General features: G+C 42.9%; 2 protein-coding genes across 3 annotated transcripts in view; both read left to right on the top strand.

The window, feature by feature from the left end:
• tctn1 (tectonic family member 1) overlaps positions 1–26,105 on the top strand; it is a 1,200,810-nt gene that overhangs the window by 950,754 nt on the left and 223,951 nt on the right. The gene's annotated exons all lie outside the window — the stretch shown is intronic.
• LOC119129506 (protocadherin-18-like) lies at positions 669–26,014 on the top strand. 2 transcript variants are annotated; one of them, XM_037262813.1, is made up of 4 exons: positions 669–3,637; positions 4,044–4,099; positions 14,236–14,351; positions 24,567–26,014. In XM_037262813.1, exons 1-4 carry the CDS (start codon positions 1,163–1,165, stop codon positions 25,505–25,507), a joined length of 3,588 nt encoding a protein of 1,195 aa, XP_037118708.1. In that variant the 5' UTR covers positions 669–1,162; the 3' UTR covers positions 25,508–26,014. The 2 variants fall into 2 exon arrangements, with proteins under 2 accessions (XP_037118708.1, XP_037118707.1); XM_037262812.1 differs by having other exon boundaries at positions 841–3,637; positions 4,011–4,099.

Here is a 26,105-nt window from a genome sequence, read left to right as displayed (position 1 = left end):
AAGTCAGCGTTTGATTCTTCCGACAGAGGCAGAATGTTCGCGTGTAAGATGAACATGTAATCAAACTCACTGCCCGTGCCCCTTGGGTTGAAAGCAATTGTCGCCAATCACCATGCAACTAATTGTCTCATTGCAGGGAGCAGCAATGCACTCTCACATATGGCCGCTCTGGTAACTTCTGCATTAGGGAAATGGACCTTAATTGTGTGTAACTTTTACAAGGACGCCAGTGTGAAAATAGCTCATGACAGCAAACATATATAGCACATTATTTCTGTGAATAATGCATAACGGCATTCAGTGAAAATAAAACTTGCAATGTTAATAAAATTGGTGAAACGATTCCAGAATTGCACAGCAGTATCTGCAAAATGTGATCCATTAAAGTATTTGGGTGGTTCAAGTAGTCTTGAATCCTTTCCTTGTTCTTCAGTTTTAACCCACAACAGCCACCTTACAAGACACCATTAGTGGCATATCCAGGCTTAAAAACGGTTGTGGTTTATCTTTAAGTATAGCAGAATCGTTTAATACTTTTTTATAACATACACTGAGTGACATATCCATGTGAACCCCCCCCCCCCCCCTATATGTTTTTAGAAGAACGCATAATAGATATAGCAGCCTGATTCTGGAGGAGGCACACAAAGAAAGGGGGAGCTCAATTGGCACACGTCGTGAATAACCAAACCAACACTGTAAACGTGCGCAGGTTTGTCTGATACGTGGCTGCGCACGGAATACGTAATTCTTCCTCCAACCCATTGTTGTGGCACACTTTTAATTATGTGGTGTGTGTATGTGAGAAGGAGGATCCTGCGCTTTCTTTGTATAAGTTTTTGTTGGGGGGGGGGGCTTCGGTAACTGAGCAGGATGAAGGCTCGCTCGCGTACGCGATCACCCACACGCACGGACTCGCCCTCTTTCATTCTGCTTCTTTATGTCCAATTCACTCCCACTCAAGCCACTGGCGAAGAGTGCATAAGGATACGCATACGCAATAACTGTCGCATTTTAAAACATATTTTTTAAACGGCGGAATTTTAGCGGATGGTGAACGACGGACGGTGATTTTAAACATGTTCCAATTTTAAATTAGGAAAGGGATTTATTTTCTTCGTTGTTCACCCGCCTCTGTGGATTAAGTCACTGACGCACTAAAATGGGTGCCAAAGGTAATATGCTCCCTTCTGCTAAACTCCAAGTATTTATTTTGATCGCGGTTTTGAACTCGGTCAGCTGCAAGACTTTAAAATATCAAGTTTATGAAGAACAACGAGTGGGGACTGTGATCGCGCGCCTAAAGGATGATGTTGCTGAAGTTTTATCCAAACTACCAAGCTCCGTGTCCTTTCGCTTCCGTGCCATGCAGCGGGGGAGCACAGCGTTCCTGTCTGTGCGAGAGGAAGACGGAGAGATCAGCATTGGCTCCAAAATCGACCGTGAGAAGCTATGTGAGAAAAATCTGAACTGTTCAATTGAATTTGACGTGGTTACACTGCCGACGGAATATCTGCAGCTATTCCACGTGGCAGTGCAAGTGTTGGACATAAACGATAATTCCCCGCATTTCTCCCGTGCCATTGTCCCCATTGAGATCTCCGAAAGCGCGTCCGTGGGGACGCGGATCCCACTGGACGGTGCCTTGGATGCAGACGTAGGGGAGAATTCCCTGCACACCTACTTCCTCAGTCCCAACAACTTTTTTAAAATAGACATCAAGACCAGGACAGATGGGGCTAAGTACGCCGAGCTGGTGGTGATGCGAGATTTGGACAGGGAGGTGCAGTCCAGCTACCAGTTGCAGCTCACTGCTTCCGATAATGGTGTAACCCCTAAATCTGGCTCCACATTGCTGAAAATTAGCATCGCTGATTCTAATGACAACAGTCCAGCATTCGAAGAGCCGGCGTATGTTATTAATTTGCTGGAAAATGATCCGCTTGGGACTCTTCTTATTGATTTAAATGCTACAGATCCAGACGAGGGTACTAATGGAAAAATTGTGTACTCTTTCAGCAGTCACATCTCACCAAAAATCTTAGAAATGTTTAATATAAATCCAGAGAATGGACATATTACACTTATTAAAAAGGTGGACTACGAATCGACTTCGTCCTATGAGCTTGATGTCCAGGCTCAGGATTTGGGCCCGAACTCCATTCCGGGGCTTTGCAAAATTGTTGTGAAAGTGGTGGATGTAAATGATAACAAACCAGAGATAAACATTAACTTGATGACTCCAGGCAAAGAGGAGGTGGCTTACATTTCAGAGGGTGCACTTGTCGACACCTTCATTGCTTTGGTGCGTATTGATGACAGTGACTCAGGGCTGAATGGTGAAGTGGAGTGCAGGCTTCATGGCCAAGGTCACTTCAGACTCCAGAAAACATATGAAAAGAACTACATGATCCTTACCAATATTTCATTAGACAGAGAAAAGAGGTCCGAGTATAGCCTCACAGTCATAGCGGAGGACCGAGGCTCCCCAAGCCTCTCCACTATCAAACATTTTACTGTTCAGGTGCTGGATGAAAATGACAATCCTCCTCGTTTTGAGAAGTATCGCTATGAGGTCTTCAAATCTGAGAACAACTCTCCCGGAGCATACCTGATGACAGTGGTGGCCTCGGATGCAGATCTTGGCACCAATGGCCAGGTTACCTATGCCATAATTGATGCTCAGGTGCAGGGAAGCTCAATTTCTACATATGTAACCATTGATCCCTCAAATGGTGCCATTTATGCCCTGAGGACCTTTGACCATGAAGATGTCAGTCATATTACTTTCACCATCCAGGCACGGGATGGTGGAAATCCTTCACTTTCAGCCAATACCACTGTCCTTCTTACAGTTTTGGATGAAAATGACAATCCACCTATCATCCACGCACCCTCCCTCCAGAATCACACGGCTGAACTTTCAGTGTGGAAGTATGCATCTCCTGGTGAGTTGATCACAGCGCTTAAAGTCACAGACAGCGATTCTGGTGCCAATGGAGAGGTGAGTTGCTCCATTGTTAGTGGAAATGAAGAGGGTCTGTTTATGATGGATGCTGGGCGATGTGAGCTCAGGACCAATGCGAGCTTAGAACAAGTGGCAAGGTACGTGATGGAGGTCAGGCTTGTAGTAGAGGATAGAGGTACCAATCAACTCACTGCCGGGGCCCTCCTCAAAATTACTCTGCAGGAAAATATGGACCTCCTCCCCCCTCTCTTTCCCACTGGCTCCAGCCACACCTCTCATGATCTCTCTCACGTCATCGTATCTCTCGTGGCAGTTTGCGCTCTGCTGCTTATTGTATTGGTGAAGTTTGCAATAACTCGTTGCACCCAAGAAAAGAAGGACCCAAAGCACAACTACAGTTGTCGTGTGGCAGAAAACAGCTATCAGAAGAAGCAAACGAGGCACATACACAAGGCAGATATTACCCTGGTCCCAACTGTGAATGGAATTCTTCCTGTCCAGTCTCACCCACACTCCCCGTCAGCCTCACCCATGCCTGAGAGGGGCACGCTAGGTAGCAGGCAGAGCCATCACAGCCGCCAGTCACTTAACAGTCTTGTCACCATTTCCTCTAACCACATGCCAGAGAATTTCACCCTGGAGTTGGCCCACACAACACCTCCTGTTGAGGTAAGACGTGAGTTTTATATTCTGATTTGGTAGCACTCATTTTTCCTTGGTGAAGTAATACTAAAATGCAGCTTTGTTGCCACCATTTGTCGTTTATCAAAAGAGACACAGGAATATTTGGTTCACAAACCAAATTTGATATCTCATTTTATGTCTTAAGTGCATGTTAAGAATGTCTTTTTGCTGCCCACATTCTATTACCTCCATTCAGTAAGTCATGCCCCCAACCCCTTATCCCACACCTTCATTTAACATTGTCTTGTAGTCTTGCTTGTTTGACTCCATTCATTTGTCCCTCTCTTCATTTTTTCCTTTTTTGTTTTTTGTTTTTTTCTGTTTTGTCTGTCCCCTGTTTGTTCTCTTGGAATTGTAGCAAGTTTCACAGCTTCTGTCCATGCTCCATCAGGGCCAGTACCAGCCACGGCCAAGTTTCAGAGGCAACAAATACACCAGGAGCTACAGGTAATACCTACTAAATTAGAATGGAGATTTGGGGGCACACTTTTACAGTGGTGACCTTGTTAGTTTCTTATGTGTTGATTATTGTAGAATATACCGATTTTTGTAGCGTACGCAACAATAATAATTGTATTCTGTATGCATATTTGAACAAAAATCCTATTCCTACTTTTTTATTCCACCATCAATGGTGTAAATGTGCGTGTGAGGGCTTTGTCTTCATGTGTCCTATGAACGCTTGGTGACCAGTTCAGGGTGTAGCTGCCCTTTTCCCAAACCCAGCTAGAATTGCTAATAAGATTGAACTTAATTTGTATGTCGAGGGTGGGTGGTGCATTTTTTACGTTGACCTTCAATGGCAAATTAAGTGACCCAATTCACACCTTGATACCACCACACAGACCACAACTTATAAAAAATTAAAATCAAAGCCCGTGGTACTACAGAAAGAGTGAGGCATTCTGCATATTTGAGATTAATACGATTGTCACTAAAGCAAGAAACATAGTGGTTGAATGAAAAAATAGAATGGAAAAGTACAACCAACCTTGGTATCCAATTATTGCCAGTCATACAGTACCAGAATAGCTCATGGCCTCCTGCAAATATACAATTTTTTTGTAAAACTACACGATCCAAGATTTTACACTAAGTACATTTGTCATTAAACTGAGACAAGATTATTATTTCAGTAATCATACTTTTTATTTATTTTTACAATTTTTTTTTTTTACAATATTACAACATCATAATCAGTAGCGGTCTTTGGCATGGGCAACATGAACGGGCTGCCCGGGGCGGCATTATTTTATGTCACGTGCCCCCCCCCCCCCCTTAATGATATTATAAATATACATAGGCCTAAAATTCCAGCACATTTTCTGAATTGTGTCAAACGGGTGATCCAAAGCTATAACGTCACCCCCAAGTTACGTGAAACTGGTTTAGTCTCCTCTTCACCTCTGAGTGAGTGACAGTGTTGGGGGATGGGAAAACTATCAAGTGTTGTGCTTGTCAAGTGCCAAATAAATGAAGGACAGAAAAAGGTCAAAGCCATCATTCTTAGTTTTTATAAATTATTCCTGTTCTCTTCCAATTTCATGTATAGTCTATACCAGTGGTTCCCAAACTTTTGCAGGCTGGCGCCCCCTTTGGCTCTCCAGTGAATTCCTAGCGCCCCCCCCCCCCCCCCAAGGACAGGCATTTATATAAATAAATAATACATTTATATAAATAAATAAATAATAAATTTATAATATCATTACCATTACGTTGAATTAGTGGGAGCACTGAGTTTGTTTCTCAGAAACGAGCCGGTCCCATCTAGACGTAATCGGAGACAATGACACCCGAAGTGATTTAAGGTTTGTCTTTTATTGCAGGATGCTTGGTCTCCATGTGTTGAAGCAGTTTTGAATGCTTCACTGCCTGGTTAGTTAGCCTGTCGCCACATATTAGCTTTGCGGGCTCGACTGGGGAAACATGTCACGTGACCGGGACGAGTGTCTTGACCTGAATTAATTGATCGTCGATAAAAAAAAAAAATTTTGTGCGGCTTGGCGGCCCGGTACCGGTCCGCGGCCCGGTGGTTGGGGACCACTGCCCTAACCAGCTCAACACAACACGGCGCGTTCTGGCGAGTCCCCAATTTCATGTTGACTTGAACTCAAGATGATGTTGACCGCCAGAATGCGGTTTTTATTATAAGATAAAATTCTGAACATTACAAGCTTGAAATTACAAACCTGAGCTTTTGCTTTTGTAGTCTATGCTGTCGGATCTGACTGGGCCAGAGCGGCGTGTTGTGTACAAATCGACTGCCGCCCCCCTACCGCCCCCCTACCGCCCCTTTCTTCCTCACCGCCCCCCCAGACCTTTCCACCGCCCCCAGGGGGGCGGTACCGCCCACTTTGGGAACCACTGGTCTATACAAACTGATAACTGTAATGTTCAGAATTGTCCCATTGTCTTTGTGCACTTTAAAAAGTGTTTCCTTGAAACAAACGAGATGCACCTTAATTTCAGAATTTCAGCTGTAATATGTTTACATCCAAATCAGTACCAAACGACAGTTTAAAATAGATGAAATTATAAAAATCAACTTTCCAGCTGTTGAAATGGTCCTAATCATGGCTGTCTCAATTGATCCCCATTCAGAGTTAGTAGTTGAAGAAATTCCTTTACTCATAATGCACCACACCACCCGGAGATCTGCAAAAGGTCTATTGAATAGGAGAAGCCTCAAAGGCAGTAGGATTTTAAGATTAAGATTAAAAAGATTAAAGTCCCAATGATCGTCACACACACACCTGGGTGTGGTGAAATTTGTCCTCTGCATTTAACCCATCCCCGTGTGATTTTAATCCATCCCCTGGGGGAGAGGGGAGCAGTGAGCAGCAGCGGTGCCGCGCTCGGGAATCAGTTGGTGATCTAACCCCCCAATTCCAACCCTTAATGCTGAGTGCCAAGCAGGGAGGCAGTGGGTCCCATTTTTATAGTCTTTGGTATGACCCGGCCGGGGTTTGAACCCACAACCTTCCAGTCTCAGGGCGGACACTCTACCACTAGGCCACTGAGCTGGTTTTGGAGGCAGGATGCGTCCCGCTGCAAAATGATTGTGGGATGTGGCGTGGATGTCATGTCCTGCCTAATGTTGCGGCTCCGAGTCACGACGAGGGACAAGTTTTGGTTTCCAAAAGGGTGTTTTATTCCTCTTCAATTTCTCTCATACAGAACCGCCTTTTCTACATGTACGCACCTCACTCCTCTCTCGTTTCTCTCTCTTTTAACCGATCGCGGTGGTGCCTTTTTGGGCCGTCGGAGAAATCAACGTTAACAAAAGAAATACATACAGCCTAGTTAGAAAAACACCAGAACGATCACCATGACAATTGTGAACACGCAGAAAGATAATAAATAACTGGAACATCACTCAAATATTGGTGATCCCGTTGAGAGTCTCACACCCTCCCCCACTTAAGAAAAAAAGTGTCATCTTGACCTAACACTCACATCAAGGTAACCAATTTACAGACCGAATAGCACGGAATAGACCGGCAAACCGGTTTGAAGCAATTTTTTTTTTTTTTTTTTTTTTTTCATACCCCGACCAATATGCATTACAGTTGTGTATACTCCTGAAAAATTCAGTGTAAGCATTCAACCACCCAACATTTTCAATAACCAATTATAAGACCTGCATACACTTGTGGCAGTTGTCCATGTTCATGTTACAACTATGACGTCACAAATCATATATACAAATATAAGCATTCAACACCAAGGTCGCCAGAAACCCCTAACATCTAAACATTTAGTGGCTACTGTCCTCTCTGTGAAAGTCGGTTGACCCAACATATTGTAAGTCAAAATTTGTGGCTTCCGTCTGTCCCTTTTTGAGTACCACCTTCTCTGCTCTGCCGCTCTTGCGTCTTCGGAATCCGTCTCATCGGATGTATCACCTGCATCTGCAGTGTACTCAACTTCCCTAACAGATGGAGAAGGGACTATCTCGACCCGTTCCTCCTCCTCAGCTTGTTCGGAACGCTCTTCCCGCACGGAAGCATCTCCCGCGATCTGTGGGACAAATTCTACTGCATTGGGGTCCAGCAACCGCAAACCGTGCGGCTCATGGACAGACCATGTGGCAGCATCCAATAAGTCCTCATCTAGATCCACCTCACTTTCCACCTGCTGCATCTGTTGTGCCTTTGTTCTCCCATTTTCATCAAAGTGTCTTTTTTTTGTTTTTTTCTTTTCCACCATCCTATCTTCCTGTGGAGTTAGTGGAAGAAAGTCACAGGGCAATAACAAATTCCTGTGTAAGATCCTTGTTCTGCCTGTGCCATTTTCTGGCTCCAACTCGAAAACTGGACTGTCCTCGCCCTTTTGGTGTTTGATGACGTAAATCTTGTCTTCCCAATATGAGCGGATCTTTCCCGGACCTCCCTTCTCAACGACATTTCTGACAAGAACGCGGCTGCCCACCTGAAGTGGTGGACCATAGATTTTCCTGTCGTACTGTCTTTTACCTCTATCGGCTGACTTAACTGCATTCCTGGAGGCGATGTTGTAAGCCTCAATCATCCTGCTCCTCCATTTTCCGACATAGTCTTGGTAGGAACCTGGGCTTTCTTCCTGCTCAATGCCAAAGAGAAGGTCCACCGGAAGCCTTGGTAATCTACCAAAAAGTAAGAAGAATGGTGAGTAACCAGTGGCCTCATTAGCAGTACAGTTGTAGGCATGTACTACTTTGGGAAGGTGTGTTTTCCAGTTCAATTTTTGCTCTTCGGTAAGGGTTCTCAGCATAGAGAGGAGAGTCCTGTTGAATCGTTCTGTTTGCCCATTCCCTTGAGGATGATATGGAGTTGTGTGAGATCCCTTTACACCGGACAACTCCTTCAGGTGACTTAACAGCTTGTTTTCAAATTCTCTCCCTAAATCGTGGTGGAGCTTTTCTGGGAAACCAAATCGAAGGCAAAAGTCATTGAACAATCTTTCTGCCACAGTCTTTGCTGATTTGTTGGTCGTTGCATATGCCTGTGCAAAGCGTGTATAATGGTCCATGACCACTAGAATATACTCGCAACCACCCTTACATTGTTCCAGATGGAGAAAATCAACTGACACTAGCTGAAAGGGGTGAGTGGTTACGATATTTTGCATCGGTGCACGCGCTTGCCTGTTTGGTTTTCTCTTCTTCAGACACTCGCATACATTCATGACAAAGTGTTCAATGTCTCTTTGCATTTTGGGCCAATAAAAACGGTCCCTTACCAGCTTTAGTGTTCTCTCTGAGCCTAAGTGGCCCATTTGTTTGTGCAGTTCATCCAATACAAGGGGGTGGTATATCGAAGGGAGAAGCAATTGTTTTCTGGTTGCAGTTACTCTGAACAAGGTCCCATCCTCCCTGATCTTGAGCTTGTCCCACTCTCTGGCCAATGCCTTTACCTCTGCACTCTCAGCTTTCAGCTCATATGCTAACGGTCTCCTTTTTTTCTGCAAGTGACTATATATTTGACCTATTACAGCGTCCTGCCGCTGAGCAGCGCAAATCTCTTCTCTGGTCAATGGCTGAACAGTATGTAGCAGTCCCTCAGCTCCTGTTTGCTGCTGAAGCACATCTAAGGAAATTGCGCTGAAGATAGGAGTTTGTTCCGCTTGCTGTGCCAATATGCCCTGTCGGGTGGCTGTTACAACATCCTGGTTGACAGACTGTGTACAATGACTCATATAGTCCTCGAAGTCAATGGCCATCCTCGATAACCCATCTGCATCTGCATTCGTTTTGCCAGGTCTGTATTTTATGGTAAAATTGAAATCTGCCAATTCTGCTACCCACCGCTGACCAGAAGCATTCAATTTGGCCGTTGTTAATACATAGGTGAGCGGATTATTGTCTGTGTAGACCACAAAAGATGGTGCGTGTAACAAGTAATCCCTAAAGCGCTCACAGATGGCCCACTTCAGTGCCAGAAACTCCAATTTACCCGCATGCATGTGGTAATTTTTCTCCGGTGGTGTTAAGGTTCTGGATCCATAAGCGATAACTCTTAATCTTCCATTGCTTCGCTGATAGAGCACGGCTCCCAACCCCGCTTGAGAGGCATCCGTGTGTAGCACAAACGGATGATTCAAGTCTGGGTAATTTAGGATAGGAGGACTAGACAGTTTGTCAACCAGATAACACAGAGCCTGATGGTGAGTGTCTGTCCATGTAATCGAGACAGAGGATGACAACTGTCCTCGACTGTGTTTGTTTTTCCCCTTTCCTCTTTCCTTCTGGCGCTTTGGGTTTTGGGGCACATTGGAAGTGGTTGATGGCGCTGCTGGGAGTTCGTACAAAGGTTTGGCAATGCGTGAAAAGTCTTCTATATATGGCCTGTAGTAGGAGAGAAAGCCCAAAATTTGCCTCACCTCGCCCACATTACAGGGCTGCCTATCTTTTAGTGCCATCACGGGAGCAATTTCTGCGGGATCCATACTATGACCTTCTTTCGACACAATCCTGCCCAAAAACCTGACTTTAGGCTTGAAAAGTTCACATTTCCTAGCACTTAGTTTGACACCATGCTTCTGGTACCGTTGCAAAACTGCCCTCACGTGTTCAACATGGTCCTGAAACGACTTACTGTGAACTAAGTTGTCATCAAGGTAGGGTAGGCAAATGTCATCTCGCAACCCCCACAGACATTCCTCCATGCTTCTCTGGAATTCGGCCGGGGCAGAACTAAGGCCAAATGGGATCCGTACCCACTGGTACAGACCCCAAGGCGTGATGAATGCTGTGAGTGGCTGACTTTCTTCATCCAAGAACCCTTGGTGATATGCTTTCCCTTGATCAAGCACTGTAAACCATGAACTACCCGTCAAGGTATCAAGCATGTCTTGTATTCTGGGAATAGGGTGTCTGTCCGGTACTGACTTGCGATTAAGTTCGCGGTAGTCTACACAGAGTCTAAGCTCTCCCGATTTCTTTCTTACACACACTATTGGTGAAGAGTACGGTGACTTGGATTTCATGACCCAACCCCGGTTGATTAAATCTTGCAGATACTCTTTTACCTCCTGGTGTAGGGGTTTTGGCACACTAATGTATGTTTTCTGGACCGGGGTATGGTCGTGAAGGGAAATATGCATGCGGAGAGTCGGAATGCTGCCAACATCATTTTCATCTCGAGCAAAGGCCTTGCACTCTTCGCGGAGCATTTTCCTCACTACCTGTTGCTGCTCATTAGTTAGATGGTCTAGCATTAACGGGGGGTCCCAACTTTCACTCGCGTTACGGGGAGAAGATGATGAACTTTTGAGGTCTGCCTCGTTTTCATCCATTTTTGGCTTGCTCGCAAGCGGTAGGGCTGCTGGATATATATCCTTGACCCCTTCAACATGTCCCACATTAATACGTGGATACAGAGTGATATTATGACTCGAGGTATTAGTGATGGGTACTGGGACCGTGGTTGAGTTGCCTCTCTTTGCCTTAAACAGTACTTCTTGTATAAACAATCCTTCAGGCAAACTCTGGTTGGACTCTGGGCAAAACAGCATAGCAATATCTTCATCAACCTGTATATGCGTGCGACAGCGAACAGTGGTAGTTTCATTTGGACCTAAGACAATTTTACTTCTTCCCGTTTTAACCTGAATCTCCTCGTTGACTGCGTGGTGTGTATGCAACAAATGGATAACAGTCTTAGCGGAGACCGTGTCCATGTCAAAAGCATCACTCACAATGTTAGCTGTACATTCACTCTCGTTTGAGCCTTGTTTCACGTGCTCATTAATGACTTCCTCGATCACATTGAACCCTATGATAGGGCTCTGAGCCACATTGTGGTCGCTGGACACGAGGACAGGCACTAACAAGCCAGAACTTGAAGCTTCTGTGCCCGTTATTTTAAACTCAACAGGAACCCACCCAATAAATGGTATTTTAGTCTGATTTGCGGCCAGTCCATTTAGAGGTTCTGGTCCCAATAGTTCCTCAATCCCTCGAATTGTGGTATAAGGCAAGTGTTCCTTTCTCCATTTCTCATTTATCACCGTAGCTTGTGCGCCTGTATCCCACAGGGCTGTAACTGGTACATTATCAAAAGTACACTTGACCATCCTACGTCTACCAATTAATTTAACAAGTTTTCTCCCTTGCTTATTTGGAAAAATATCAAGTTTACCCATGTGTGATGACCACCCTTTTTCTCGCTTCTCACTCAAATGGTGATCCACCATTCTTACCGCGGTGCAGATGTGTTTGTGTTCCGGCCAGTGTTGAGTCTGACAGGCTTTGGAACAGTACGAGGCAGATGAGCAGCTTGCGCAGGTCTGGAGCAGCGTGTCACCTCGTTCCTCTCGTCGACACTGGTGGCAGTAGCGGGACTCCTGATGAGTTGGCTGGGTCACTGCTGGTCCCATGACAGCGGCCCTCTGGCGTTTCCCTGACGTAGAGGTGGAGCTCGGCATCCTCTGGATATGTGACCCGCCTGGCCACACTTGAAGCAGTGGGTGCAATTGTCTCCCTCGCCGTTGTCCTGGCAGGTTCTGCAGCCTCTCCTCCGTTGGGTGTTGTATGTTGGTTTCCTGGCGGGCTGGAACTTGCCGGCATTCAAGGAATTAAGCACCATTTGTTTCATCTCTGCAACTTCAGTTTTTAATTCAGCGACCATGGCCTGTACTTCCGGTGGAGCTGCAGCCATCTTGACCTTCTCCTTCACTACTGCTGTGTCCTGGGATGGAGTTGTGTGCACGCCGCCGTGCCGTTCATCCGAAGTTTGCAGCTCATTAATTCTAGGTTGCTTGATGCCGCTCCTCCTTAGCTTGTTTAGCCGCTCGGCTTCAAGGTTAGCTGCCTCATTGAGCCTTTCGATCAGTCTTTCATCTGTTACCTCCAACTTATCAAGAAGTGGTTTCATCTGGAATTTAATGTTGTCATTCAGTAGTCCTGTGCCCACCGATCTCAAAAATTTCTTCTTGACCAGGTCTGCATTGTAGTGTTCAGCTGGTTCCCCTTTGGATGCATACAGGAGCCGATCTTTGAGCTCAATGGCCCTGAATAGAAAGTCCTGGGGCGATTCTTTGGGCTCCTGGGAAAGGTTGATCAATTTTTGATACAAGTCGGATGTATCATCTTCTCTATAATGTCCTCTTAGTATTGTTTTTAACTGAGAAAGGGTTATATCAGTCTTTAATTCAAGCATGTCTCTGAGTTTAAGCCCTGGGCAAATAGCTCTTATAACCGCTTCAAGCACTTCTGATTCGCTGTGGCCTTTACGAAGTCCGTGTTCCATTTGATGGAGCAAGTTGGTATAGGACAGCCTTTCGCGCTGCCCGCCTTCACCTATTTGGCCACAGATGCGAAACTCCCTGCGAATAGTCACCTCCGATATTTTGGCAGGTGATGGGCTTTGGCTCACGGCTGATGATATGTCCACCATTTTAAGTTTCTCCTGCAATGCTTGTATCTCTACCCGCAGCTCCTCGTAGTTGCGCGTCACATCAGTGGGGTGGTAAACAGTGCTCCTCTCGCGAGCGTCACCTTCCCACACGGTGTCTTTAATAAACAGCAGCAATTCATCAATGAATTGGACTACTTCCACTGACTTGTGACTTTGCTCAACTTCATCAATGTTGTTTTCAATGAGTTTCATCAAGTCTCGTCGGCTCATCTTCTTGATGGCTTCCTCGTTCTCGCCAGTATCGTCGACATTGGAGCCCTTTAGAAAGTTACATACCCCCACTAGTTGATCCCTTTCTAGCCTACACAGCGTGGTAGTAACTTGGTCTCTTAACTGTTCTTGTTCCATCCTCGGTACTCACGAGGTAATCCGTTAGTCAGGAAGATCCCGGTTCATTGTTGGAGCAGGGGGGGATTCGTTGGTAGCAATGCGCTAACGTTAGCCGCTAACGATGTACCCACTCAGAGCTCTCGCTGATCTCGAACAAAAACAAAACCCTGTCTCCTGGCTGGCTCGCCAAAATATGTTGCGGCTCCGAGTCACGACGAGGGACAAGTTTTGGTTTCCAAAAGGGTGTTTTATTCCTCTTCAATTTCTCTCATACAGAACCGCCTTTTCTACATGTACGCACCTCACTCCTCTCTCGTTTCTCTCTCTTTTAACCGATCGCGGTGGTGCCTTTTTGGGCCGTCGGAGAAATCAACGTTAACAAAAGAAATACATACAGCCTAGTTAGAAAAACACCAGAACAATCACCATGACAATTGTGAACACACAGAAAGATAATAAATAACTGGAACATCACTCAAATATTGGTGATCCCGTTGAGAGTCTCACACTAAACCTACAAGTTGTGGCGCCAAATAGCGTAGCGCTCATGAGGAAGGAAAACAAAAATGAGTTGTGCAAATGAATCACACGCAGACAAACTGAATCTAAACTGTTGAGCCGAACAGTTTTGAAGGTTCCACCCCTACAACACAACTGTCATAATCCATTGAATGTGGACTACCAGTGGAACCTCTGTTTGGTTTTAACCATTATGCTGCATAATGTTACATTACCTTTATATCAACTAATACCCTCAAAGTGTTTCCCTCGTTCTTAGTAGCAAAGAGTTTTTAATAAGAATAATTAGCCATTGTTTCATGACAATTGTAACAGATGGTTTTTTTTCCCACTCAGATATGCCCTGAATGAGATGGATAAATTCAGTCTCAAAGATAGTGGTCGTGGGGACAGTGATGCAGGCGACAGCGACTACGAGCCTGGCAGGGACTCGCCTTTGGATAGACTCCTAGGTGAGGGACTTGCTGAGCTTTATGCACCTCATCTCTTTATTATTGTTTTATTTTATTTTGTAGTTAGTATATTTACATTTTCACAATTGCTGGGCCTTACTGGGCTAACCTGGGACCTTGGGTGTATAATATTTTGAGCTATATCATATCGAAATATGTTGTTGGTACGACAAAGATTCTTTAACTCCTTGAAAATTCAACTTTAAATGTAACTTGGAAGCAAAATCAGATAAAGTAAATATAAATAATAAAGTAATATAAGAAAATGCTAAATTATTATCAATAAAGAACTATGAATAAAACTGAATACCATCTGTTCCTGCTGTGCTTGTAATGTGATGCCGTTCATGCAAAGACTATATACAATGAGATAGGAAGAGAAGAAGACAAGTTTGCGTGTGGTTTAGGCTTGCATGACATCCCTGCTTTTGTTATCTGACTCAGGCCAAAATACAACACGAGATAAAACGTGCTTGCATCTTTCATTCATAGTTCATAGATTCATATAATATGAAAAAAACATACACAGTATATATTAAATAAAATAGTACACTGTGAACCCATATTTAATACTTCTCAACAGGAATTCAACCCACAAATACATTTTAGAAGCTGGCAAGCGCTAGCTTTATTTCATTTCATCTATCCACCCATTTTTCAAACGACTTTATCTTCATAAGGGCCGAAGGTGTGCTGGAGGTGGAGTGCACCCTGAACAGTGACGTGCGGTGAGGGTTGGGGTTGGTGAGGCACTGACAGAGTCAGATTTACAAACGTACTGTATGACACTAAGGCACTGACTCACAAGTCAGATTTACATGCATACATGGTTGTTATCCCATTCTTGATTAAATGTAATAACATTTTAAACACACCACTGTACATTTAAACACACCACTGCAGTATTCTTACCTTTACTTGCAAATGAAGTCCATTCTCCTGTCCTTCTGGACGAAGATCTCGATGACAGGGAAAGCAATAAAGTCGATTTTTGGCAGCACAACCACAAAGCCAGTCTTTTTTAGAATACCAATCCTTTTGAAACGAACGTGTTGTAGTCCGTCCCGGGAGGCCCGTAGTTTGACTTAATCCTCGCAAATCTGGCGTTGGTCTTCCCTTACTTATGGTTTCTTGCTTTGACTGAAAGTCAAGTTTTGAAAATTTTCTTATTTTCGAGATTATATCCACCATTGTCAGGGAAAACAAAGCCAAATAGCAACGCGTTAGCACCGAATGTTGTTGGTTGTTTTTCTTCTTAATTTACTCTCGCATTTACTCGTGTCGTGAACTATGAGCCGGAGGCTCACTATCGCCCCATCTTCGCGGCAAAAGTACTGGCTGCCTCAAGGCTCGTATTTTCACCCGCTGACTGCAAGCAAGCACGCGCCGTTTGCACGCGCTCAGTACAGTGTGTGAGTGGTGCACACTCTCACACGCACGCCCTGAGCGGCACAACCTGTCACTAGGGATGGGCGATACCAATGATTTTGGATATTTCCTGCCCAAAAATACCCGATATCGATCCGATATCGATACCGGAAGTGTAATTTCCCGCCAAAAAAAACAATTTAAATGCAGTGGCATGCTGCATCAATATTTTGTGCCTTACATGTGACTATTGACCTGCACATTTGTATACTACAGCAGGTGTTTCACTGCAAATGATACTTGCTCTTGGAGAGTCATCTATTGAATTTTGTAGAAAAAAGTATTACGTCATGTACATGAATTATTAACCTTTTTAGAAAAACATTAATGGAAGATGCATATTAATAGTATAACTTTAATTAAAAGGAGCTATTCTTTACTTTTTTCTCTCTCTCTCTGTTGTTGGGAAAAAGTTTTGTCTTTTAGTATATTGTAAAAAGAGACATGGTACCAACAGAGATGCAGGGCTTAATCGTCATGAGCAGCAAAACTATCAATTTGTAAAGCCACTGGATACTTACATTTAATATTGTAATACTTTAGTGTTGTTTATAGGAAGTGGAGTTACAAATAAAACGTATGGCGTTCGACCACAAATTGAAAAGGGGAAAACTTTATTTATAAATGACTGACTAAAGCGCAGTAATTATTGCTTCAAATAGCACATCAACCACAAATGCTTACGATTTTTGGTTGGCACCTGATACCTGGATATGTCTTGCCTTTCTGAAACGCTGCTTCTAAGGTACTTTGGTACCTTAGCCTCGGTGTGGCTGCAGGGTTTTCCGTCGCTGCCTTAGTGTCTGCGGCACGTTTCAACTGCAGCTCTTCATGAACCGTGGGGTGAATTTTACTTAAATGTTTTGTTAAGTTTGTGGTGTTGCCACAATATTTAATCGTTTTGTGACATATTTCACATCTTGCCTCGTTGTTATTAACTAAAATATAATACCTCCAAACCAGACTTCTCTTACGTTCGGACTGGGCCGCCGCCGTGGCCATGCTTGTTTGTGTTTGGATTGGAACGGGAGGCGGAGGAGGAGGGCTTGGCTTGTGAGAAAAGGGGGCGGGAGCAGAGCAGAGCAGGACACGCCGGTGCAGCAGGCGGAAGGAAAAGTAGTGCTAGCATGAGTGCAAGTCGTCAAATTGGAGCAGAAAAAAATGAGGGAAAATATAATTAAATAATTGTAAGTATCGATATTTTAGCTAGGGAGATCGATACTCAAAAATGAGCAGCCTGGATCGATATATCGATATTTTGGTATCGATCCGCCCATCCCTACCTGTCACTGCCGCAGCCTCCATGATTCTCGTCTCCCGTTGTTATTTGAACAAGAAATACAGCTATTTTGACTATGAAAATGATCCAAATGTATAGGAAACACACCAAAATTGCATTAAAAGCATAGACCACAGGACAGATATTATATTATGTTTTATTATATTATTCATTTTTTAACAACTTATGGTGACAGCTGGGGAAACCATGTTGAGCCCTTTACTGCCCCTGGTGGCAAGGTGAGGCACTGCCTCACCTGCCTCCTATGAGTGCACGTCACTGACCCTGAAGTGGGTGCCAGCAAATTGCATGGCAGATATAGACAAACAACCAGCGTTCATACATACTAAGGACAATTTTAGAATGCTCAATCGACTTTCCATGCATGTTTTTGGAAACTGGAGTGCCCGGAGAAAACCCGCACAGGGAGAAGAGACAAACTCCACACAGGAAGGCCGGGACTGACGGAATTGAACCCATGACTTCATCACTGTGAGGCGGACATGCACCTGTGCCACACCTTTGTTTATTTAATCTGACTTTATAAGCATTATTATACATTGCACTGATTGTAATTCAAAGTCTGTGGACAGCGAAATTCTACCCTGTATTATCAAAAGGTTTTAGAGTGGTAATTTTGTAGAATTGTTTAGTATAGCATACCTACCATGGTGCTCTTTTAATGTTGCGCACAATTAAAACACAATTCTTTTAAAAATGAAAACTTACATTAAAACAAACTAAAACTAAAAGCCCTGTTTTGGTAGACAGGCCCCCCACCCCACGCAAAATTGAGGTAAAATAGTCTGTTTCGTTTGTGCTTCGTTTGTGCTGGTTTGTGCCGTAAAAATTTCATTTGTGCCAACGTTTTTTCCCCAATTAAATGTGGGGCTGAGTGACGTCATCGCTATAAATTAAATGTGTAATATCTACGAAACCGTAGCAGCACAAACAAAGAATTTTGCGACACAAACCAGCGCAAACGAAGCACAAACGGACGGTACCATTTTGATTCCATTTGGAAGTAAGTGGGGGGCTGAGTGACATCATCGCTATAAATTAAATGTGTAATATCTACGAAACCGTAGCAGCACAAACAAAAGTTTTTGCGGCACAAACCAGCACAAACGAAGCACAAAGGAACGGTACCATTTTGGGTCCATTTGGAAGTGAATGGGGGGCTGAGTGACGTCATCGCTATAAATTAAATGTGTAATATCTACGAAACCGTAGCAGCACAAACAAAGATTTTTGCGGCACAAACCAGCACAAACGAAGCACAAACAAACGGTACCATTTTGGGTCCATTTGGAAGTAAATGGGGGGCTGACGGACATCTTTGCTATAAATTCAATGTGTAATATCTACGTAACCGTAGCAGCACAAACGAAAGTTTTTGCAGCACAAACTAAGCACAAACAAACGGTACCCTTTTGGGTTCATTTGGAGCAGATAGGGGGCTGGGTGAACTCTGGATGACCCATAAAATAATCTTTCATAACTAAAAAACCGCTGCAGCACAAACGAAAATTTTTACGGCACAAACCAGCACAAAGTTTGTGCCACAAACGAAGCACAAACGAAACAGACTATTTTCCTTAAATTTTGCGTGGGGTGGGGGGCCAGCTTCACGCAGGTGACAAAATGTCACAAATTCATTTTTGTACCCGGGCAAGTCGAGTTTACCGTGCTGGGACTTTCGGCAGACCACGTTGAGCCAATTTGGGCATTGCACCGCAGAGAGATATCACCCCGTCGCATCTGACAATGATGTGACTCTGTGCTCTGCATAAAAAAGGATGCATCATAATTTTTGTGGTAGGGCAGGTCCAGTTTAGCAATTGTCATCAATATCATCTGAAAAATGTTTAACATTGGCTGGCTACCAGTTCAGGGTGTGCCCAACCTACTGCCCGTAGTCAGCTAGGCCCCAGTGCATCGTTAGTCACACACCGTCCCTGCGAGCATTTTGACGTCTAATAGACGTCTATATGCTACCCAGACGTCTCGGCTAAAACACGTCTAAAAATGGTCTAAAAGTGTAATAAATATAGACGTATATGCCGTCGACGTCTATAGCATAGACGTCTAATAGACATCTATTAGACGTCTATACTATTGACGTCTACGGGATAGATGTCTATTAGACGTTTATATGTGAACGTTTTTTAAACGTCTATGGGATAGACGTCTATTAGACGTCTATTAGACGTCTATATGTGAACGTTTTTTAGACGTTTATTGAGTAGAGTAGACATTCGAATGATGGCTAATAGCTATTAGCGCGGTTAGCGCTAATCGCGCTAGTAGCTAGTGGACATTTGAACATCTCTACGTCTATTCAACATTGAGGTTCTCTTCAATACATTTAACCTGTGATCCTTACCTTTGTGTAATTCCAGGATGTTGTGAAAATGCATTTGATCCAGGGTGTGAAAATTTACATTTTTTAATATAAAATTAGGTTTCAGTAACAGTCATACTTATGTTAGCTGCAGTTATAAATACACCTTTTGATGTTAAAATTAACCAAAACGATAATTGAACCTAAATAAAAACATTTTTCAAACATTATCCAACATCACAAATATAAATGTGCAATGTTTTTAATCATATGTTTAAAAATGTAAAAATATACATAGTACAATATTAAAAAATGGGGGCTGTTTTAATAGAACAAAACTACTAAGTTACAATATATATACATATTTTATGTAGGACATATCAAATAAAGAAATCTAATCTACAGTACAGATGTCAAACTAATAATACCTGTCCATGGTCTTGGAAACATGCAGGTCTTCAAATCAGCCCCTCCCAACTGCAACTGCTTTGCAATCTGTATACAAGGCATTATGAACATTGTCTCAGAAGAGTGGAATTAAGAGTAGACAAAAATTGAATTGGGGACTATTTTCTTGTAAATCAAGCAAAAAAGTAACTGAAAAGTCAGTAACTTTGACAGTACAGCAATTAAACCAAACGGAACCCTACAGGTTCCATTTGTAAGCTATCAAGAGTGAAGGGGGGGATCACAACATCCAAAACTTTTGATTAACCAATTCCAAGCTTAATCATTCTGTCATTCATTCTTGCATCCTGTTTGCCATTTATTTCCTTGAGCATCAAGTCAAAGGTCTCCAGATCAATCATGGGCAACCGTCCACTCTCAGCGTCACAATATGAATGAGAGTTGAGGCTCCTCAGCCCATGGATTGCCAGAAGGGGCTCCATGATGACTTTCAGAAACTCTGAGAATGTAGAGAAATAAAAATAAAATACTCACTTAAATTACTGCAGCTATGACCTCTTTTTAAATGACTAATGCCTACAAAAAAAACCTCTTACTTTTCCCTGTGATGGACTCTCACTTCCTAGCAAGTGTTATCTGCAAGATTCAAATTAACCATTTTCCAATGATAAACTTTGCCCTGTTTGAAAAAAAAAAGATGTCATTCTGTCTGCAGGGATGAGAACGGCAAATGAAAAAAAACACTGAAAAGTAGCCAGGGTCTGTGCCCCCCCCCCCCCCCCCCCTCTTGCAGCAGGGGGCCAGGGGCCGCAGGCCCCCCCCAATGGGGGCCGCAGTGGGCCAGGGACCACCCATCACTCAATTTCAACAGTTTTGTTAAAAAAAAATTCCTGCTTGGTGGGCTACCAAGGTGAATATAATAGTCAAGCCTCGATTTTCGACCACAATCCGTTCCAGAAGGCGGTTCGAGAAGCGAATTGGTCGAATTCCGAATCTATTTTACCCATTACAAATAATGGAAAAACGTTTAATCCGTTCCAAGACCTTTTTAAGTATTTTTTGAGTTGCGCATTTTTGTCCGATCGCGCAACTGCAGCGCACCGCCGAACGCGCAACCTTAGCGCGTTACCGACCGCAAAACTGCACCGCGCTGGTTGCATTATTGTGACAGTGCCGTCGCTGAAATTTAGAAAATATTTTTAAACTCCTGATGTACTTTCCAAAATTCAAGTGGACCTTAGTGCGCAGGGAGCTTCATTTTGTCCGATCGCGCAACTGCAGCGCATCGCCTAACGCGCAAACGTAGCGCGTCGCCGACCGCACAAATGCACCGCGCTGATCGCATTATTGTGACAGAGCCGTCGCTGAAATTTCGAAAATATTTTTAAAGTCCTGATGTACTTTTCAAAATTTAAGTGGACCTCAGTGCGCAGGGAGCTTAATTTAGTCCGACCGCGCAACCGCAGCGTGCCGGGCGCTCACTGTCGCATTGCTTTAAGAGCTCCTTTGTGTTCCGAGTTGTAAGGTGACGCTGCTCTCGAGCCATGCCCATCTGAAGCAGTTCCTGATCCCGTTCGACTTGTCTATTTCCCTGGCACGGTCCTCGTCTTTTTTTCTCTAAAACATTCGCCATGCTGGCTAAAACTTTTACAAATTAGGCAAATGAGTTGGCAACTGATGTGACGAAAGTAGCGCCAAAATGCTGCCGAAAATAAGGCGGCTGTTGTCGCAATACTGCTGCCAGCGCCCCCATATAAAAACAAAGCTATTTTTTCTCAACGGATCTACACGATTCACGAATTTCTTCCTGGATTTTATTACCAGACGAACCGGAACCCGAAATTAAAGCGATTACTTTTAACCCGAAACTAGAAAATATTTTTTGTTTTATTCGTGGGGGAGGTAACATATCTCCCCACCGCCCTTCGTGCAAGTTGATATTTCATTTTACTCTAATCCACTTGATGAGCTATTTTTTGCACGTACACTATCTAATGTATTTAATTCAATCCCCCACATGGTCAGACAATCTACATTCTGTACATTATTTATACAACTTACAGCTGGTTTACCTCTTTCAGAGTTTTATATTTTGAAATATGATCATATTTGATGGATTTAATTTTGTCGTCTATTTTAGGTTATTCCATAGCTCTAATATCAGGTTACCGAAATAACCACACTTTAAAATTTCGAAATATGATCATATTTGAAGTTATTAATTTAGATGTCTATTTTAGGTCTATACATAGACCAATTGTAGACGTCTAAATTAGGTCTATACATAGACCAGACGTCTAATAGACGTCTATGGCTGACAGGGGTAAATTCCCCATCTCCAATAGCATGCATTAGTCAACAGTCACAGGTCGCAAAGCAGCTTTTTTTTCAACCTATCATGGCATTAGCGCTTCCTATAGTCCTATTTATTTCCAGCCGGCTTCCCACACAGCCATCAATTGACACCATATTTGAACAATAGCCTAATTAAAGTTGAGTTAAACACTCATGACTAACACCTCCTCCCTCCTTCCCTTATTTATAGTTTCATCGTGAGGTTCTGCTCATTATTCATTCTCCTCACAACCACTTTCAAGCCTTCAAAGCCATCCAAACGGCATGTTTTTTTGTCAAAAAGTAGGCGTTTAATTGTTATGTGAATAGTTGCCATGCAACCAGAACAGAAATGCTCTCATAGTTATATGTATCATCACATCTCCCACTGGCCTCCACTCGCCTGTCCATTCCATAGATACGTTGACCAGCTCAGTGGCCTAGTGGTAGAGTGTCCGCCCTGAGACTGGAAGGTTGTGGGTTCAAACCCCGGCCGGGTCATACCAAAGACTATAAAAATGGGACCCATTGCCTCCCTGCTTGGCACTCAGCATTAAGGGTTGGAATTGGGGGGTTAGATCACCAACTGATTCCCGAGCGCGGCACCGCTGCTGCTCACTGCTCCCCTCTCCCCCAGGGGATGGATTAAAATCACACGGGGATGGGTTAAATGCAGAGGACAAATTTCACCACAGGCTGTGCCAGGTGTGTGTGTGACGATCATTGGGACTTTAATCTTTAATTTTGAGCAGTGTTTCATCAATTATTTGTCATTATAGATATTTGTTGAATTGAAGTCATTACTGAATCAGAAAACATAAATGAATCAGGCATGTGTATATATAGTCTCGGATAAAAAGAAATTTAATTTTTTACAGTGTCAGTCTTGCATTTCATTTCAATAATGTGCTTTTTATTATGTCCATAAATTATTCTTATTGCATTTAAAGGAAATTATACAATTGAATCTGGAGTGCTGGAATCAAAGAGTGGCAGGCTGGAAAAGCCTTTTCTTTCAAGATTAAAACAATACTGTGTACCCCAATAAAATTTAATGAAAGTAAGGTTGCAAATTTATCAAGGCAAAAGCCCCAGCTTCCAGATATGAATTAACATTCATACACAGTAGGATTGCATTATCATGCTAAATATTTTAGATTGAAAATTTCATATGAGCTTTTTATTAGCTCTAAGCCAGGGGTGAGCAAACGTTTTGAGCTCGCGAGCTACTTTTGAAATGACCAAGTCACAAAGATCTACCCACTAAAAAAAAAAAAATTTTTATATATATATACGTATATATATATATATATATATATATATATATATATATATATATATATGTCATCGTGGAAAAAAAAGTCCTACTCCAAATCCCAATGAAAGTGATACTTCTTACTATGGCCAGCTGCCCCACTAATTTTTATACCCTTTCTTAAGTTTAAGAGGAAAAACAGGGTTCTGACAATTGGAGGGAACTCGCGAGCTAGCGTGTTTGTGTTGTGTTGTTAGCACCGTTGTTTGTACACGCGTCAAGTGCGAAAATAAATAAATAAATAAAATAATATCACGCGATCGACCAATAGTGGCTTGGCGGTCGATCGCGATCGACGTATTGCGCACACCTGCTCTAAGCAGTGGCTTGCCTTCCCAATGCAGTATGCGCTTTTCTGCTCTAAGATGTATAATAAATGTCTTTCATGTTAATGAGCGGATAATGAAGTCCCTCAATGGCAGATGTGAGAAGAGCAATCCTTTAATGAAAGCTTTAACATTGCGTATTTGATTCGTTTCATATATTCTACTGATATTCTTTTAAATGTATTATTGAAAAGAGCAACTTGAAAATGAAACGCTATTAAGGGAGTTGTTTTGAATGGCTAATCGGCATTGACAGCTTTGCTGAATGCTCTCTTAAAAGGGTGATGCTAGATTTTCAGTCTCTAAAATGTTTTTTGCATTTTATAGCCTTGACTGCTATTAGCCGCCATTTTTCCAATTAATTTAATTAAGTTTCAATCAGAACCTGAAAATATACACAGATATGAAATCATACAGTAAATATGAAATTTAAATCCAAACAAGGTGCAACCTACAATTCATATATATAAATATTGTACATGCATTGAGCAGTATGTCTTTAGATACATTGCTATTTTTCTTTTATGCTTTGACAATTCAGTTTTAGAAAAATCACGTTAGAGGTTTTCTTTTCTTTTTTTAACAAAAATATGAGCCACTAAGATTTAGTTCAAGAAATAAAAGTCAAAACATACATTAATATATATATATATTATATATATTTATATGTATATTATTATATATAAATTTTCCGAAAATTGATTACATACAGTACTATGTATATTTAGGCTATGTCTCCTGATTTCTTACAATTATTTCCCACTTTTTTCCCCCCTCCCAGCTATGAGGCTCTGCACTGAGGAATGTCGCGTACTAGGACATTCAGATCAGTGCTGGATGCCCCCACATGCGTCCCCAGCGTCATCCTCCTCTGACTACCGAAGCAATCTCTACATTCCAGGGGAGGAAGTCTGCCAATCCACTGACCAGTCCCTGGACAAAACTCTTCAACCGTGCATCGAAAATGGATCTCGCCGGAACCAAAGCTTCTCTACATTTGGAAAACATCCGCGCAGAGAGAGCACTGGGGAAGAGGAAGTTGAAGATGATGGTGGGGATGAGACCAGAGATGAAGACCTTGGTGGAACTTCATCGTTCCTTACGGAAATGAGCAGTGTTTTCCAGCGCCTGCTTCCCCAGGGTTTAGATTCATATATCCAAGTGAATGAGAACCAGAAGGGGACTAGCCTCAGTGGTATTGGCGTACCAATGACTGGATCTTTAGATCGGAGGAGGAGTCATCTTCCAAGCAAGGCCAACCCCTCTGTCCACCAACAGAATGTGGCAGCCTGGGCTGCCAATACTCATTTCCAGAATCCAGGAAGTGGCATTATTTCATCTGGTCACCATCAGGGAGGCAGCTACCACACTCTGAAACCCAGCACCAAGCTCAGCAGTCAGAGCAACATTCACAATAACTCACAGGCACTGAAAAACAGCCTGCAGAATAGCAACCCCAAATCACACAACTGCGCCTTGCTCACAGCAAGAGTCAGCCCCACTATGATGCAACCTTCTCAGGCTCCGGTGGCCCTTCCTGGCCCATCATCCAAGTGGCTTCCTGCTATGGAGGAAATTCCAGAAAACTATGAAGAGGACGATTTTGAGACTGTACTCAGCCACCTACACGGAAAACGCACTGACAGCCGCCAGGAGCTTGTGGATGCCAGTGAGTTGGTGGCTGAGATCAATAAACTTCTCCAGGATGTCCGACAGAGCTAGACTCCTGTTTATTATTTATATCTATGTAGTTACCACGTAGTTACACCTTTACCTTCCGACTAAAAATTGGCGGAGAGTGGTTGACAAATGAAAAGAGTGTAAAATGACAAGAGATGTGTAATTGTCAAGTAGCATTTCTAATGTAGTTATTGCTATTTTAATGCTAAATATCCCAAAAATATTTTTAAACGTTGGATGGTACACAATGTACATTATCCGGCTGTATTTATCTTTGTATTTCAAAAATACATTTTTAACTTATATTTATATTGAAAATGTAAATACATTCAACCAAAGGTCTATTTTTATATATTGAATGCATGTTGAGTCCAAAACATTGAATCAAGACTAACCTGTGATCGACATTCTGCCTATTTAAGTTGTTTTTGTATTGCAATTCTTTTTTATTATCATTATCATTATTATTATTATGTACAATAAGATGTTATTTGACTTGTCATTGTATAGTCTGTGGAAAGAAACATCACAAATAAAATGCAAGACTGTGTCACGCGCCAGTGTCATTCAGCCACGCCTCCCACTCACCAGGATCACTGTCACCTGTCGCGGGCTCATTGGGAGCACTAAATTAGCGCGG

This window comes from Syngnathus acus, chromosome 10 (genome assembly GCF_901709675.1).
Source record: "Syngnathus acus chromosome 10, fSynAcu1.2, whole genome shotgun sequence".
Lineage (NCBI taxonomy): Eukaryota > Metazoa > Chordata > Actinopteri > Syngnathiformes > Syngnathidae > Syngnathus > Syngnathus acus.
This window is presented reverse-complemented; position numbering and strand designations above follow the sequence as displayed.